The 18459-nt window shown below is 43.2% G+C and overlaps 2 protein-coding genes across 6 annotated transcripts in view; one reads left to right on the forward strand and one right to left on the reverse strand.

Moving 5' to 3' along the window:
• Window positions 1–1052: 1052 nt before the first annotated feature.
• TSTD3 (thiosulfate sulfurtransferase like domain containing 3) lies at window positions 1053–3776 on the reverse strand. Of its 2 annotated transcripts, none has more exons than XM_066179502.1 (4): window positions 3500–3606; window positions 3190–3345; window positions 2810–2969; window positions 1053–1475 (listed from the first exon to the last, which is right to left on the reverse strand). In XM_066179502.1, exons 1-4 carry the CDS (start codon window positions 3585–3587, stop codon window positions 1412–1414), a joined length of 468 nt encoding a protein of 155 aa, XP_066035599.1. In that variant the 5' UTR covers window positions 3588–3606; the 3' UTR covers window positions 1053–1411. The 2 variants fall into 2 exon arrangements, with proteins under 2 accessions (XP_066035599.1, XP_066035598.1); XM_066179501.1 differs by lacking the exon at window positions 1053–1475 and adding an exon at window positions 1484–2665 and having other exon boundaries at window positions 3500–3776.
• A 2069-nt stretch (window positions 3777–5845) lies between these two features.
• USP45 (ubiquitin specific peptidase 45) overlaps window positions 5846–18459 on the forward strand; it is a 50714-nt gene continuing 38100 nt past the window's right edge. The window contains exons 1-5 of one of the 4 annotated variants that reach the window (XM_066179504.1): window positions 5846–5882; window positions 13993–14102; window positions 16180–16349; window positions 17848–17951; window positions 18329–18429. In XM_066179504.1, coding sequence (XP_066035601.1) covers window positions 14003–14102; window positions 16180–16349; window positions 17848–17951; window positions 18329–18429 — 475 coding nt within the window. In that variant the 5' untranslated portion in view covers window positions 5846–5882; window positions 13993–14002. Of the gene's footprint in view, window positions 5883–7534; window positions 7606–8636; window positions 8725–13992; window positions 14103–16179; window positions 16350–17847; window positions 17952–18328; window positions 18430–18459 lie in introns of those variants that run through there. The other 3 variants (XM_066179507.1, XM_066179503.1, XM_066179505.1) reach the window with 3 other exon arrangements.

Raw genomic sequence — 18459 nt, forward strand, 5'->3', positions numbered from 1 at the left:
AAAGTCTTCACAGATTATATGGCAACAGGTGACTCTGAAGTATCAAAGCAAACGCAAGCCATCTCTGCCAAAAAGACTTAAGGAAAAATCCCAAAGGAGGCAAACTGGATCAGGCAAGTTACTCAACTCAAACCCCATCATTTGGAAAGCAAATTAGAAAGGATCATCTAGTTTGACAAACTACAAATAGTTTGAGAAACATCTTGCAAAAAAACTACCATGATTAATAAAAAAGGAAAATAAAAAAGAGATATACAGTAATTTTCCAATTATAAAAAAAAAAACAACCAAAACAACCCACAACTCCTCAGTTCAGAAAAGACAGCAGGAGTCTAGAAAAATCACAAGTGGTGTAAAGACTGATGGGTGACAACTGCTCACTTCTGACAGAAGAAGCCAGAGCAGCTTATGAAAAGAATACATGGCAAGTTGGGAAGCAACAAAAGGAAAGATTTCTCACCACTGCTGTGTCTGATTTGAGTTTCTGTTGAAATTTTAAAAATACCCAAAGATACTACGACATGCAAAGCCTAAAGCACTCTGAGTTGTAAATGAGAGTAATCTGGAGATGGTATCACTACATACTAATCCTGTTTTATGCTCTTCCTCAGATGATTTTTACCAGTTGTTGCCGAACAGAAAATAATGGGCTGGATAGATCTTGGTGTAACACAGAATAACTTGTTTTTGTAGTTATGTAGTTCTAGGTGTTGCCAACAAACATTAATGTAGCTACAAAAGGAAGCATTGGCTGCTCATGACTAAGCACTGACTTAGTTGATTAGATTGCTTTTATTTGTTCATTTGTATGCTGAAGTTTGGTGGTTTGATCAATGCAGCCAAGCATGATGAATTATACATTTAACTAAATATTTTCACTGGCTCTGAAATCCTCTACACAGTCTGACCTTAATGATCTTCAAAAGGCAATGTTAGTCCTGGTGAGGCCTGGCACACCACAGCCAGCAGTGGGATTCTGTTGTCCCCTTGACCCCTCGATACTAGAATTTCTGCTGCTTGACTATTCCAAACAAACTGCTTGACACAGCTATTTGAGAAATAATAATTTTATTTGTCCTATCATCATTAGTTTAAATAGTCATAAACTACATCATACAAAAAAGTAAACATAATCTGCACTTAGGTTCTCTTCACAAGCATTCACCAAAACCATAACCCAAAGTAAAGGCTGAAAGGTTGAGCAAATTTCATGTCTTCTGTTTGTGTTGTAATCTTTGGGTATAATTTAAACCAAGCAGTTGATATGCGTGGCTATTTGAAGGTGAATGTCCATTTAAACGAGAAGTCAGCAATGAGCTTTATTATGAAAGTGGAATGCATATGTTTGCTAAAACCTGCAAACCATCCTGAAGCCTTGATGGGGGGGCAGGAAGGGCTGAGGCTGTCATCTTCATTTCTTTTCTGGAGGTTCATGTTTTATCCAGTCATCAAAGCCACCAGCATACTGCTGAACTCTGAAAATATGCAGAAGATACCTTTCTCAAGAAGAGTCCTTCAAAATATTGTCTCTTAAGAGGACACAGAAAAAAAAAAAAAAAAAACCAAAACACAAAAACCTGAAACCAAAAAGTAAAAAACACCTAAAACCAAAACCCACAAACAGAAAAACTCTACAAAAAACAAAACCACAGAAATTCTCTGCAGCCATATACACTTGCACCTAGCTTCAATGAGCCAGATGGACATTCCTTTTACTCTAATACTACCTGCTTCCATGCAGTGAGTTCTGTAAATTTTCTTCCAAATGACAATGCTGGAGTTCAAACATGCAAGAAATAGCAGCTAGATCAATGAAACAGTTGCCAGTTCATTTTTAAAAGAATGAGAATAAACTCACAGCAGTGGGAGATTTACATGTCTATTTATTATGTCTAATACATCAGCTGTCACCAAATAAACCCAGCACACTGATCTCTACTTCCTTGCAAACCTACATGCTCTATAGGTCTGACATCAATCTGTGCAAAACTAAACTCTGTAAAACAAAAATCCACTATGCAAAACAATATAGAATCCTTCAATTAGACAGCATGAAAAACAGGTAATGCGGGATATTTTTCACTTTGAAACAAGAACATGCTTTGGTACTTTTGACTAGAATTAACATGAATGTTCCAGTTCCTGAATTGCAGTTCAGTGGAAACATAAGCAAATGACCAATGCCTTACATTTTATCTGCAGTCTTCAAGAGAGCGAGGCACCTTCCAAAGATAGGTTTAACAATTCTGCAAACCAAATGCTAGATTTCATTCTATAATTGTTTTGTTACCTATTGCTTTCACTGCTTTACTCCTGGCGAATAATCCAAAGCTTTTACAGGAAGCAAAGGCATCATTTGTCAACAGTGAACTGTGCAGGGAGAACCGCAATTCAACAAAAGGGTGTGGTTTCTTAAACTATTTAAGATTGTACTACCAAAGCAAGCAGTTCTCCACCTTTCCATTTCCAGTCTTCCTGCATCTCAGGATTAGTGCTTATGAAGCTGTATAAGGAAGAAAAATCTCAGCAAGGGAGCCCTAAGAGGCAGAAGGACCCTTCAGTGGCAAGCCTGGTCTTGCAGCAGTTTGTGTCACCAGCGGCCCATGTGCAGAGCTGCTGAGGGGTTGTTTCAGAGGGTGACTTTGCTGCAACACCCAATGGCATCCTTCAAGGATCAATGGAGACAAGAGGAAGCATTTAGCTCAAATACCAATTGTTTTGTTCATATTCCACGTGTAAATTTTCACCCTTGCCCCCAAGGTGAGTATGTGTTCTAGCATTAATCCCATCCTTAAAAATGAAGTCATACCTGCTGAAACCCAAGGACATGGCAAAACCAAGTGCTTGTTTACTTCTTGTTCCTGCCAAACAGGAGAAAACCACAGGGTCTGACTTGGACGGCATTTTTTGATTATACTGCTCCTTGAACTCCATTGGGTCCATTTGTAGAGCTTCCATTAATTCACCCACTGGGAAATACAGAAAACAAGCTATTGTTTATTCTCCATCCACAGACAGGTTTACATTGCAAGACTTCTAATCCCTCTGGAGGGAAAGTTCAGCTTCATTACATGCCAGCAGCTTTCCAGCACCTCTAGTGCCTCTTTGCTCAGTCACCACCTCTTGACCATTCCAGCCAGGAGGAACGCGAACACCAGACGCCTGCACATGGCAGCGTTGACAACTTACGCGGTATGTTGACGGACTCCGGAATTTTTCCAAACCTGTCGATCTCCCACCTCTCCCGCACGTCAATGTGAAGGACGTTGGCCTTCTTCAAGTCTTTGAGCTCCTGGTAGGAGACGTTCGGCTCCGCGGCGGCGCAGAAACCGCGGCAGGTGGGGCCTGGCGGGGAGGCACAGCGGCTCAGCCGGGCCGCGGGACCCGCTCGGAGCGGGCCGGCGCCGCCGCCGAACGCAGCCACACGGGGCTGTCCTCGGGTGCCGGCCGAGCTCGCCCCCGCCCGCCCCGGACAGACCCATCCGCGCTCCCCGCTCACCGGGCGCTGCCGCCTGGCTCCAGCCGCCGCCCGCCGCTCGCAGGGCCCGCGCCGCCCGCCACCAGCCACCCGGCCCCATCCCGGCCATGGCAGCCGCCCAAGCAGGCCCGGCCCCGCCGGCGGGGAGGAGACGCCGCCTTCTCCACAGGGGCGGGGGCTCGGAGCCTTGGTGGCCCCCGGCCGGCGCAGGGAAGCGAGGAGCGCTGCCGGTGTGGGACACCGGAGGCTGCCCGGTCGCACAGACACTGCCTCCGGTTTAGGTACGTCCAGCATTCACCCTGCATTGCCTGGGGAGGGTAAATTCTACCAGCCAACCCAAACTGTTGAGACGCCTGAAAGCACCAAAGGCTGGGAGATGAAACAGACATGAGGAATTATGATGCCAAATCCAATTTAAACATCCCCAGGCTCTGAGTGTTACGCAGAGGAGAAAAAGGTGATTTTAGCACTGGCCTGCACCACTTTCACCACTGTCACTGTCCCCTTACAGGCACAGGAGGTATGGTCCAGGCACCGATCTCCTTCCTGGTGACCAATGAACAGATGCAAAGGAATGACGTGAAGCTGCATCACAGGAGGTCTAGGTTAAATATTAAGAAAACCTTCACCCAGAGGGTGGCCAGACACTGGAACAGCCTCTTCAAAGAAGTGGTCATGGCCCCAGACCCATCAGACTGCAAGAAGTATTTGGACAATACTCTGAGGCACATGGTGATTCTTGCGGCTGTACTGTGCACAGTCAGAGTTGGACTCGAACTTTGTACGTCCCCTCCAGCTTAGGATATTTTATGATTCGACAATCCCTGGTTTCCATTTTGAATACTTCAGTTTTGAACCAAACCCCTAGTTTTAGTTTTGAAAGCTGTCAGTCTTCTAGCCACAAGGACTAATGGCCAAGACAAACGTGAGCGGAGAAATCAGGGTTCCTCTATTCCACACAATTTAAATCAGTATTCCATATTTACTGCATGCTTTTGTAGGTATGTTACATACCAGCAAGTCTAGTCTTTAAAAGCAGGCATGCTGGATCTTTTCATAAAAGATGCATTTTGAGGAGTACGTTGTTGAATCTTTACTAATGAGAGTTTTCCTTCTCAAAACGAGAACAAAATATTTTTTGGTACTGTAAAGTGTGACAAATCGAACTTGGCACATATAACTGGTTCACTAGCTGCCCTTCTGCCAGCCTCTCCATATGGCCTCCTTGACATGCATTTGCAAACTGTCTGTCTGAAGCAGTATATCTATATATAAATTGAGGTTTAACGCATTTCCCACAAGATAAGGATAGAACACACTACTTCTAGAAATTCTTTTGAAGTATAATTTACTGTATATTTTATTTGTAGTAAAATAATGACCACAGTTAATCTCCACTTATTGCATGTATCACCGTAAGAACCATAAAGCGATTAATACGAGGCACCAGAGCACTTGTCATATGAAATGCATATTCACAGGAAGAAGCATTTTTATGGTTTTGATTTGACCCTGGATCATACTATGTACAAAAAGAGAGAACACGCTAGCTTGTTTGCTGAAATAGGAAGCATTCACTGGCCATCTTGTGAAAGACTGAGAATTTGAGGTCAGAATAGATCAAGCTTAGCAAACTCCCGCAGCTTGGTGAAAAGGTGGGAAGCAGCACTTTCAATTTTCCTTTTGTCCTCATGGCTGCACTCAGTCAACTCCTCCTCAGCAGCTTCCTTCATTTCACCTCTTGGGACTCTCTCCATTTCACCTCTTCTTCACTTGACTTTCCAGTTCTCTACAACCTCCCACGCTCAAACCCAGTGGCACACAACCCAGTTTCCAGTAGCTCCTCCCTCGAGTGCTGGACATCCTTGTCTCTGCTTGCCCTCGGTGGGGATATGCACATTCGATGCTGTTCGCCTTCCAGTCCCTGCCACGGTGGCTGCTAAGAAAATCCACGCAGGGCCCAGCCCCTGCTGCATAATCTCTGGGCGCGACTGTCCACAGCCCTGCGCGCTGGCAAACCTCCTCTTAGCGCGCTGCCCACGGGCACAAACCCAGCGCAGCACCTCCAGCTCTTTCGGCAAAATTCAGAAGTGAAGGTGACCCCACCCTTTGCCCTGAGTTTGCAGGGTGCCCCGCAGCCAGACCTGTCGCTACCTGTTGCCTCTCAGTGGGCCTCGGTGCGCTCCCGCTTCCCCACCGCCCTTCCTACCCGGGAGTCGCGCTGTGCCCTGGAATCAGCCCCAACCCCGCTGCCACTCGTGCGGCTGCCCCGGGCCCCGCGCGGAGCCGCCCGGGCTGCGGCTGGGGCGGGGAGCGGCGCGGCGAGGCCGGGGGCGGAGCGGAGCGGAGCTTCCTCCGCCGCTTCCTGCTGCCGCCGCGCCCGCCCGCCGCCGCCCGCCGCTCCGTGAGTGCGGGGCGCGGGGAGGGGGCGGGTGGCACAGCGCGGGGGCGCCAGGCCCGTCCTGCGCAGCCGAGGAGGGACGCGGAGCCTCGGCCGCGGCCGGAGGGCCGGGCCGGGCCGGGCCGATGGGCACCGCCATGGCGGCGGTCGGGCCCGCGGCCTGGGAGCCGCGTCCCGCGGGGCGCCGGGCGTGGGCTGGGGGAGGTGGGAGGGAGCTCTGCCCCGCCGCGGCCCCGGGCTGGGCGGGCAGCCCCTCTCTGCTGGCGGTGGCGCCCGCGGCAGCGCTGTCCGGTGCTTCTTCCGCCGGGCTGGTGGCCAGGTGCAGCTTGTGTTCGGTCGCCGGCGACGAGCTGCTGGTGGCGACCGCCCGCTGTCGGCGTGGAGCGGGTTAACCCTGCCGAGACATGAGAACGGCAGCGGCGGGCCGTCTCCGTGAGCCGCAGCGCGTCTCTCGGTGTGTTGGATTGAGGGCAGCCGGCAGCAGCGCCTGTGGCCGGGTTGAACACACGGCCCGGTCACTTGGCGTAGGGCGCCCGGCTCCCGCTGCCCGCGCCGGCCTGCGCCTGCCACCGCCGCGGCCTCCAGTGCCGTGCTCTTAGGTGACAGCCTGCTGCCGGTCCTCGCGGTTGGCTTGAGACGTGATATTCTAGATCCATAGCTGCAAGTCTCCACGTCTTATTTATTTATTTTTGGGATTGTCTGATTTGATTCCTGTTTGGTTTTTCTTTTTCTTTCTTTCGCTGTCATGTTCTTCACTTTAGGACTTTGTCCTGCCCTTGCTATAGCTGTGGTGCTACTTTCACTATTAAACAGGATATGCACATCAGCATATTGGACATAGGTGCAGTAGAATGAAGACATCAAGAACATAGAAGCAGATGGCAGTAGCTGCGAGTGTAGACTGTATTCTAGTTGCATGTCATCTTTAACTACAAGTATTTCCCAATTCCATTAAATTATCTTCTCATACAAGCATTAAGAACAGACTTGTTTTTAAAGACTTGTTTTCTTTCTGCTCTCGTTTGCTAGCCTTTAAGACAGAAACATAGCAATGGCATGAACACGTGCAAGCTTGAAGCAGATTATGCCTTTGTGAAATTGTTCTCGTGTTTACTACACTTGTAAATATTTTGTCATATTTCTTCATGAAACATTGAAGAACTGGCACTCTGTAACTTTATTTCTGTGAGATTCACAGAACTGCAGCTAGTGTCTCGGGTTCTGTTTTGAGCATCGGTTGTAGATTGAGGACACGTTGTTCCGCTTCAGACATGCCATCAAAGCTAACTGGGGCAGTCTGTGTAGAGGAAGAAAATGGAATTACATTTTTTTTTTCTTGATGGCAAGACTTAGACTTTCAAAGAGCTCAAAGTAGTAGTAACTTACTGTTTTATCTTTTCTGCCCTCATTGATGAACCAGCTCCCACTACACCCTTCCAGAATAGATGGCAAGTTATGGGCAGCCATTGTCTTCCTTTATGTTCTCCAACTCAGCCCTTTAGGCAGAGGTACAGCAGGAGTCTTAGCTTAAAGTATTGTCTTGTGTGGGTTTCAGCCTTCTGTCTCACACACATGCTGCAGCTACAGTCCCTTTTTTATTTCTTTGAATTCACAGAATTACCGTTTCTCCAAAGTTCATCCTTTGCTCGTATTCCGCTTTATTTTCTGTTACGAGGTCTTGGACTGCTTTTTCCCCAGCTTTTGGCTACATGGTTATCCTGGCAAGGTACTGTGAGTTCACTGGTTACTTTCCAGCTGTTTCAGTCCTTATGCCCTCAGATTTTCTGTGGTGATGGTACAGTAACGTTGGTGTTTGTATCATGGGAGTGCACAGTCTGTCATCTGACTGCCTGTTCATGTACAAAGTTTTCCCTTGCAAGCCAACATCATTAGTTATAAGCTGTGGCTCTTTTTATGGTACTTAGGTGTTTTGCATTTTAAAGGATGAATTTTTTTGGAAAGACCTATGTTGGACCACACATGCATCTACCCAGATATTTTTCCCTTTTGGTAGGTTATAAAAAAACCCTAAACATTTAATGTGGGATAGAGGACATAAAAACAAGTTGCAATTTGCCTTATGGGCCTGGATATTGCCAGGTATATCTGAAAATTTCCATAAAACTTTGCTATAAGGTAGTAGCAAAAAATATGTTATCAAAATGCTACTCTTTTTACCCACTCAATGCTTTAATATACTCTAGTCATAAACCCAGTTACAGAGTCTTTTCATTTTTGTTTCCGGACGTGTCTGGCTTCTGTTCATCCTTAGAGGTAATTTTTCCATGGCAGCTGGTTTTAGAAGGGAATCTGAGGGGGATGGTGGAGGATACGAACATGAAAGTTGATAGAACATGCTTAGCATGGGCGGCTGGCTGAAGTGGATTACTGAGAGATGCTTTGAGATTTTTACCGTCACTTGGAAAGCTGTATCCAGCGGTCCGAAGCCTCTGTCTCACTCCTGGCTCATAAAGTACATCAGTGTCTCACCCTTTTTAGGGCTGTAGTGCAACGTCAGGATTGGTGTTTGAGCTCCAGTGGCAGTGTAGGATGTGTGATGTGCCTTTGGGCTAGGAAATCTTGGAGATGACACTTTCAGAATTTCAGATGACATTTTCCAGGGGAGGATGCTTCGCTGCCACTACCAGTCAATGATTCTGGTCCTTTTACTGCTCTTGCAGGCAACTGGGGCTTGTTTTCTGCAGAGGTTTTGGTGGCTGTCAGAGCACTGAGCCTGCTGGCCTGCTGATGGGTGACACTGCCCGGCTGCTGACTGTGATGGATGTGCTGCCTGTTTGGGTTGGGTGACACTTGGTCTAGTGGCGAGCAAGGCAAAATGCCACAGGTAATGCTCGGAACAGACGTCCAAAATACATCAACTTGCGGCTGACATCAAAACACGCAGCAGTTCTGCGGAGGATCTGGCATTACTGATCCATGCAGGGACCTTTCGCAGATGTGTTTCCAAGCATCTTCGGACTTAGTCTGCACATCTGTGCCGTTCCTTCACCCCTTTGCTGCAAGGCTGCTGTTGACAGCTGTATAGTTCCGTTAAGTCACATGAAAATGCTAATTTTTCCCAGTATTCAGTGTGTGTTCTGCCCTTTCAGTGTGACACAGGTTTTTCTTTGCATTAGCAATGTAAAATAATACAATTTTAACTTCAAAGTTTGACAGGAAGTAGTGAGACAGCTGGAATTTAGGCTGCCTCAGATGAATTGAGGGATTGAGGTAAATGTATTTGCCCCAGCTTCTTTGAATTCAGGTGCTCACTGATGAAATAATTAACAGTACTGGTTTCACAGCTAATGGACATTCCTACTGGGAGAGAATTACCCATATCCAAAGTAGTATCTGGAGATTATCTGTAGACTCACTTGACTACGTTTCATAGAGTCAGTATGCTTAGATAGGCTGGTGGGTTTTTTATAATTTTTGTCTTGTTGGAATTCTAGTAATGCAACTGTAATCCTCCTAGTTAATCAAGAATCAGAAAAATATTGTAGTGGGTATTACACAGATAAGAACAAAAATGTGGCACTTGTCTGTAAGAGCTTGCGCCCTATTTATAAGAAGAGGGGAAAAGTGGATCTAGGCACATGGAAGCAGTGATATGATATTAATCAGTGCAGTAGGTTATTTCTCTAACATATTGGTTGTCTGGTCTGTGTTTCTTACAAGCATCATGGTGAAGGTATAGCATGGGAAGACTCACTAAGGTGAGTGATTTCAACATCTAGTAAGTGAACTGTAGATATTCTAGGAGGAGGGACCCATCTTCCATGTGAGAAGTGTAAGATGGTAACATGGGAAAAGGTTTTGGGAAGTGGTGACAGTGAAGACAATTTGCTTCTCCAAGTCTTTTGCATAAAGATGTTGTAAAGAGGTATAACCTGGTTGATTGGTTGGTTGGTTTGGTTTCCCAAGGAAAAGTGATTTTTAGTTCACACTAACCTTGTAACTTTTATTGGTCTTAGCTCTACTGAATTACTGTAAAATGTAATTTTTTTAAAAAATAGCAGTTATATATTTTAGGAACTACATTCAACTCTTGTAAGTATCTGAATATATACTTTATGAAGAGGGTCAATTTCTAAATATAGGAATATTAATGATGTTAAATATAGACTATTTCAAGCATATCTTACATTTAAAATGGTCTAGGCACAGCATAGATTTAACTTAACAAATTCAGTACATTGATTTTTGGCACTCTGTCAGATCTGAAGCTTTTAAAATTAGATAGGCAGATTGTTCTGCTGCTTTTGAAGTGGTTTGTTCTTTCTAGAATGGTGGAAATGAGCAGTTGAGTGAGGAGGTTTTGATCTTAATCAGCTTTTTGTAGGAAGATTGACATTAGGAGTCTTTTAAGAAATAAAAAGTCAACTGAGAATGGCTAGTGATGGTGATGATTACACTTCAAACTCTTGTATGCTGAGCTTGAGGAATCTCAGCGTGTTTGGCAAGGATTAGTTCTTAGTTTTGTATGAAATGATTTTTTAGAAGGAGAAGGTTTAGGTTTTTCTAATCTAACTTTTTATTTTTTTTCCAACAAAGCTACATAATTTATACTTAAGATTTTTACTGTATGCCAAGTAGAGATGAGGGTAGAGCTACCATACCCACTAAACTCAGGTTTTTCTACCACAAAATTCAGTGTCTTTTTATTTGTCAGATTCAGTAGTCAAATATCATGTGCACCATGACTGGATTTTATATGTGTAAAATGAAAAACTTAAATGTATTTGTTTTTCCATCACAAAAGAAAACGTCAAGCAAAGATTCATGGTGACCTCTTTCTGCATGGGAAAAGGAGGAGAGTCTGTACCCTTTAGGATACTCCATAGTTGGTGGCTGTATACAGAAAAATCTCATTGGACATATTAAGAAAATATGAGAATGAGTTGAAAAGAGTCAAATCATGGGAATACTACCATGGTTTTTAATCTTCAGTGTATCAAGTTAATTTTGTCTGAATTGTTTTTTTCTCTTTTGCCTACTTGTCCTGAATGGGTTGTGCCTATGGCTAACAATAAGCTATGGAGCATCCCTTTAGTTTCTTTCTTAACTACATTTTATACTTTCTTGAGTCTGCTTTTTCAGGATTTTAATTCCACTAAAATCTCAAATCTTTGATTTCCCATAAAGTGAAATATTTCTGAGAAGTTGTTTCTGAAGCTCCCAGAGCTTCTTCCTCGTTGAACTCAAATATAATAATCAAATTCCTGGCATAAACATTTTGATTTTGAAATTATGTTGATTGATCTTGATCATGTTTTTATTGAATGGGATCTTTAATTTGTAATCTTTTCAGTCCCTGAATGTATTGGAAAAGGGCAGGCAGTACTCCATATACACTTGCATTGTAGATCATGTGGAGTAGCTCGTTACCCTTCCATCACATTTCCATGTGCTTTTCAAAATCAGGCACAAACCCTGGCTGTCTAAGTCCTTGATATGCTCTGGTTTTTCCAAGAGCTCACAGGTCAATAAACATTGTCTGATGGATGTCAGTCTATGTGTGTGTCCATGAAAAGTAATTAATCTAATGGTCCGTGTTATCTTTTCCTTCGCCTGCTCTTAGTGAAATGAGACTGAAAAGTGTCTGGGTTGTGCCGTGTTAATGCAGCTTCTTATGCCAGTGTTCATTTCTAATGCCGTGTTCATTTCTAATGCCGTGTTCATTAGGCTGGGCTTGAAGTGTCATACTTTCAGTCATTGTGGCTGTCAGCTGACACTGTTTTTCCCCCCTGTCCTGAGGGTCCCTGGGTTATGGGTCCCTGGGTCCAGCAGTGGGCTGTGTTTGCCCTGATCCAGGTTGTATCACTTGTGCTATGGACCACAGGATTTCACAGGTGGGAAAGTCTTGTATTTCAGCTGCTTGGGCCCACAATTATTTATTGGAGCCCTCTAAATGTACTGATACGAAGGTGACTTTCATTGAGGTGAAGTCTGGTTTGGACAGTCTTACATGATCTGTCCAAAGAGATCAAAATTATTATGCTGAAATGAACTTACAGATTGTTTATGTCAATGTTGAATGACCTAAACAGAACTATGTTCCTTTAGGGAGGACATTTTTGCTGTCTTTGCTATTGACTCTTTACATAATGTAGTGTAAGGTGTTGTGTTTTCTCACCGCAGCTCTACAGGCCTACTGTTGGATGAATGTCTGGATGAATCTTGTGCTCAGTTAAGCGGCAGTGCGACAGGTGGTGAGGGGTAGTTTCACATGAAACTTGGGTGTATATGAGAAGCTGCCAAGGCAGAAAGGCATGGTTGAAATTGTTTAAACCTCCTCCTGTTCTAGGCATACCAGGTTGCATGGCTGTTGATGGACATTAGGTGTGCTAACATCTTTTCAAAATATATTGTCAAGAGCTGGAATATTTGGATCTTTCTTACTGTATGAACAGGAATTGGGAACCCATGAAATCAGCAAAGCTGAATTCAGTGGCACTATTCACTTGCATGTCTGAGCTTTATAACCATAAGTATAGGAAAAATTGAAATCTGTAATTTCAAACAACAGAAAGAACATCATGGTATTTAATATAGTATAAGCTAATTTATGTGTAGATGTAGCATTTTGCAAAAAAAATGTGCTGTGTTTTGAAGGCTTGAGGAGACATGAAGCTGTTGATGCACGGAAGCAGCAGGTAAAGATTATTTCATACTCTAGGAAAATTTGACCTGTCCAAAGCAAATCTCTAATGGGTAGGTTCTTGCCGGAAACGTCTAGCACTAATAGTGTGTAGAGATGTAGGGCAGACGCAGGGATGTCTATCCAAATGTGTGGGAACCTGGAACAGAAGCTCAGTGGTACAGATTGCCTGCTTTGCTTCAGGGATGGCTGTTCAGATACCAGTGGTGGTGGTGCTCTAATATCAATATTGATGACTGTTCTGCTGATTGGCTTAGTGGATAAGTAAGGAGAGGGAATATTGAATTCAATATACTGGTTGATTACTCAGAGCTTCAGTAGTACAAAGGTCTAAATGCATATACAGAAAAGATTAAAAAATCTTAAGTAGACAAACTTGCTAAACTTTGGCCAACTTAACTAATTGATCTGTAGTAAGAATATACTTTTTGCTATTCCCAATTGTAGAGCATTTTAGAAGTTTCCTATACCTGAATGCAATAGCACAGTTGAAAATCTTTGGTCCTGGTGGCTCAGGTGACATTACTAGCCTGTTTCTGGTACACAACAAGATGTCATTTTATTTTTGAACAGAATGGTTCGCATGTTTGTATAATGTTTGACTGTTTTGCATTCATATGCTTTGTATGTGGAAACAAAAATCTGTTTTTATGAACCACACCGTTAAAAGACAAACTATAAACTAAGCCCCAGCAGCTTTGTTGTCTGTATGATGCACAACTACAGTCTTTCAGTGGATTCACATTTGGATTTTGATTAAATGACTGGTGTCCAGAAATCTCTCAGTTTTTTTTCAAGTTTACTGGCAAATATCTATGCTTTAGTTCTGTTTCTCATAGGACTCCTTGATTAATACACAAATTTCCTATGAGAGACTTAATCTTTATGGATTTTCCAGTGTTTAATAGAGGGATCAGTTTGCACTCCAATCTGTCATCCCTTGTAGGATAGAACACTTTAATCAGATTTGGAAGACTTTTTATTTTCTTAAAGTGCTTGAAATTGCTCAAAAACTTTTCGGGAATATGCCAAGCGTAAATAATGACTGAAGCCTTTCATAAGGGATATATATTAAGGAAGAGAAACATTTATTTTGATGGAGTTTTTCTGGTATGTTATGGTTGTAATAACTTACTTTGCAATAACAAAAATAAAGAAAATTTTTATACCTCAAATATTTATCACCACTGCCTAGAAGTGAGTGTGCATGTGTCCCCTTTTCCTGCAGCTACAATTCATAGTATCGTGTAACTAGTGTTGCGACATTTCTAAGACTTCATTCCTGGCACATTCATACTCCTTGTTGCACAATAGCTGACTTTAGACCAAGCCTAAAACTGGGTGATGTTTGAATGTGTGATTTGATCTTCTGCTTTTAGGGTTCAAACTTGCTACATTTAGTGAAACATTTCAATAAACAATAAAGTAACCTCTGTTTGTCTTTCTTAGTAAGCAACAGATGCGGGTGAAAGATCCATCAAGAACCAACCCTGAGAAGCCAAAGAGAAGCAAGAGGCCTAACAGGCCACAGGATGAGGACTCTTCAGATGATATTTCAGGTATGTATCTAGGGTGATGTTTGTCCAGAGGTTGAGGGCTAATAACTTCCATGTAGACTGATTAAAACCACAAATCATTGGTACCATGAAATACTTTTCTTGTTTGAATTTATAACAGAAATATTCCTGGTCAAGTGTTTATGACATGATCAGTTGTTGCACTACATGACTTCCCTAAAGGGCTGGAGAGTTGGTTGATCTTCGATGACAACCTCTTCAAAGTGGAATGGTCCTTTCCTCTCCATGTGAGGTCAAGCGTGCGTGGCAGGAGGCTGTGTGTCTGAACAGGGAACTTCCAGCTGAGCTTAGAGGGGTAAAAGGAATGGCAGAGAGGATGGAGGCAAATTTGGGCTGCCCTTGCAGAGGTCTGGAGTGTGTAGGATTAGGTAAAGGATCAACTTCACTTAGAATTGGATCTGGTGAGGGGTGTAAAGAGTAAGATGAGCCTGTATGGATACAGTGGCAGTAAAATGAAGACCAGGGTGAGTGTAAACCTGCTGCGTAAGGGGGCAGGGGTTTTAGGGACACAGGATGTGGGAATAGGCTGAGGAACTCAATTCTCCCTTTGCTTCTTTCTTCATATGTAAGCTCTGCACTTGATCCTCCCTGGCCCGTGACCTTAATAGCAGACTCTGGGGTATAAAATTGTCCGGAATAGAAGATTGAGAACTATTAAACAAACTGGATGCACACAAATCCATGGGGTCATATGGAATGCATCTGAAAGTGCTGAGAAAACTGGTTGATGTCATTGCGAGGCTGTGCTCTGCCATCTCTTCATGGCAACAAATTGAGGAGAGCAGCTGATATGCAGGAGGATAGATCTGCCATTCAGAGTGACTTAAACTGGCTGGAGAAGTGGGCAGGCGGAAACTTTTCACTGTTCAACGACAGCAAGTGGAGAGTTTGGCACCTGGGCATAACCATGTGCCATTACAGGGTAGAGATTAAAGCAGCTTTGCAGAAAAGGTCCTGGGGGTCCTAATGCACACACTTAATAAAACCAAGTTGTGCATTTTGTGCCTACTGTAAGCAAGATTTTATTAATGAGAGTGCAGGGCAGGCAGGTGATTCCATCTTTTCAGCACTTGTGGGACTTCACTGGGAGAAGTGTGCCCAGTTGTGGGCTCCCTCTTACAAGAAGGGCTGACTTGTCAGTGAGGCCAGTGGTTCACCCCCTCCACATTTTTAAGGAGATTGAGAACGTGATGTGGGAAGAGGGGCTAAAGGGAATGTCTTTGTTTAGCCAAAGGAGTCGAAGTATAATTTCTTTCATTGACTACCTGATGGTAATTACAGAGAAGGCAGAACCAGATTCTTTTAGGAGGTCCACAATGAGAGGACTGAAGGCAACAGACCAAATTTAGGACATGGAAAATTTGACTAGGTGTGAGGAAATTTATTTTATATTTACTCTGAGGGTGGTCACACAGAAACCTGATTTTCTGGTGAATTGGTGAAGCTCAGTCCTTGAAGATACTCAACACTCAGCTGAACAAAGCCATGAGCAAACAGTATTTGGCACTGCTTTAAGCGAGGGCTTGGACAAGATGGCCTTCAGAGGTTACTTCAAACCTGGCTTATTCTGTGATGTAGTGGAATTTGTGCAAAAAAAAATGGCAGAGAAGAATGGTTGATTTCACGTTCAGAATGAGCAGTTGTAGTAGGGATGCACAGGTATTTGAAAATCTTTCTTTATGGGTTGAAAAGAGGTCAATGCCTGTGTTGTTATATGCAAAAATAGGTTTATCTATTATTTCATTGTCAAAAAACAGGGAAATTAGTTTTGTAAAAAATAATTCTTGTACTTTAGTACAAAGTAGTTTATCTGGTTTTAAGAGGTGGCAGTTATTGACTTGAAAAGAATTTCCATTATGGAAAGACTGAAAGAGATTTCTTCATAAAATTCGGTATGTGGGGACCAGCTGGCTGATCTTTCCTACTTTAATTCATTGCTGGTTTTTTTTTTTTCCTAATGCTGAATTCATTGAAGGCTATGGCCTTTCAGTGTACATTTGCTCTCTTTCGTTGCTGTTACTTTTGATGGATAAAAATGAGCGTGTGTTATTTTCTGCAGGGTTAACCTGCCAGCACGTGAGCCAAGCAGTGGACGTGCACCATGTGAAGAGGGCGGTGGCTCAGAGCGTGTGGTCAATCTGTGCAGAATGCCTGAAGGAGAGGCGGGTGAGCGATGCTGAGCCTGTGGCACCTTCAGACATCTGGCTGTGTCTCAAGTGTGGCTTTCAGGTAAGTCTGTGTACTCAGTTTGCAGAGGTGGAGTTTCTAAAGGACACCACTCCTGTGGATCCTTGCCTGTTTGGCATCTCAGTACTTCCAGAGGAACAGTGTGACCTAAGTGCTTGGTTGTGAGAGTCCCTGCTTCAGCTTCCTGATGAAGTGGGATGTGACCTTACGTTCCTGTCTCATTTTTGGCAGTGTTTAGGGTTAGCTTTATGTGTCACAGTGTGGTGTGGCATCACAATTAGTAGGTGACAGCCCTGCCTTTTCTCTGTTCTTATCTGCATCCTCTTGCCACTTACAGAGAATTGGTTCTGGGAACTGTGTGGCTGCAGAATGTATCTGTTCAGCTGGCTCCTCTGGCAGAAGTTCCCATAAGTAGGAATGAATGAAAAACTAAACATGCTGAATGAGCTGGTGCTGTGGACACTCAGTTGCTAGATTTGATTTGAACCAGGGAGAAAGGATTGTGCTGGAGTGAGAATGCTGCTCCTATGGCAACTTGCCATTAGATTGGATCGGTTATAATGTCAAATCATGGCCTCAGAGTGTAAAATGGCAGGTCCCGACCCCAAGGGCTTTCACAGATTTCTGCACTGGGAGTGAAGTAAAGAAAAAATTTTGCTTGGTACAGCAGAATACAGTTTATGGGCAGTGCCAGGCTTACTTCAGCCAATAGTTGCCTGAGCAAAGCATTTCACAATTTTCTTGGAATTTCAGTAGGTTTTACTATAGAAGCCAGTTCCTATCAGTATAATGTGAACAGATTTGATTTTGCAAAGAAACATACTATTCACAGGGTTCAGAAGATAGTTAACTAGATCTGAGGAGGACTGATATATCTTGTTTGAAAAATTTCCGTTAAGGAGGGCTTTTAAAAGGGGTTAATTCTGTGTACTTCTTCATGTTCATGCTGTTGACAGCTTCTAAAACTCCTGCCTATTCAGAGACCAGTCCTGAATCTAATCCCACTCTGTGCATACTTGAACAATTGCAAATGCTTTCTCTTGAAATTGCTATCCATAAATGGCGTGTTCTGAGCAGTTTTGTAGTACAAAGCACTTCATGTACTTTTTTCATTTGCTGTCTGGAATGCATTTGACATTCTTGAGCAGTGAGGGTTGCCTATGCTGTCCTCTTCCTTGATATTCTGTGGACCAAATACGCTACATAGTTGTTTCATTCATAATTACTAGAGCATTCTTGCTTTTACGAATGATACAGTTTTTTGTCTGTTGATATTTATTCAATGCTTTCCCAAAAGCTAGAAATTGTTTCTATTCAGTTAGAACAAACTTAATAAATCTCTGTATTTTTAAGTGATTTTTCCAAGTAGAAAAGACAAGAACGTTAAATCCTCTCAATCCTTATGAATGCTGAATAAGTAGGGCAGAAGAGCTTCTTGTCTAATTTTGAAAAGTGGAGGTTTTGTAATTTATTTACTAATAATATAGTCTTTTCTTTCTTCCCTTTCCCCTCCCCACTGGGTTGATGTGTCCATTTTTAGGGATGTAGTAAGAATTCGGAAGGCCAGCATTCTCTGAAACACTTCCAAACTGCACGCACAGAGCCTCATTGCATCGTTATCAACCTCAGCACATGGATCATATGGTAAGAATCAGTATGCAGTTGTTTGTGTGTGCCTGTACATAAGGACTTCACTTCAAGCAGTGTCTTCTCATGAGAAAGAATGATTCTGACAGATAAAATTAATGCTTTCTGTAGAAGAAAGGTAGGCTTTCTGGAGGCAGTATGTGTTTTCTCCTTTGTATTCTCTGAAATTATTTAAGTCTGTAAAGACTGAATTGGGACTGATCTATAGAAGAGCATATATGCGATGAGGGAATTAAATTCTATTCCATTTTTTAGTGTGAAAAATTGAAACTGGGAGCTTAAGAAATTTGTGTAAGATTGTTTTGGAGGTTTGCTAGAGCTGGGATTTGTATGCAGATAGCCCTGAATTCCAGTTTGTTTCTTCTTTTGTTTAGGTGTTATGAATGTGATGAAGAGCTGTCAACGCATTGCAACAAAAAGGTTCTGGCTCAGATAGTTGACTTCCTTCAAAAACATGGTGCCAGGGCTGAACCAAGTAAGTTTGCACAAATAGTTTTATCTGGAA

This window comes from Chamaea fasciata, unplaced genomic scaffold (assembly GCF_029207755.1).
Source record: "Chamaea fasciata isolate MVZ Bird 193981 ecotype frontalis unplaced genomic scaffold, bChaFas1.0.hap1 SCAF_3, whole genome shotgun sequence".
Lineage (NCBI taxonomy): Eukaryota > Metazoa > Chordata > Aves > Passeriformes > Sylviidae > Chamaea > Chamaea fasciata.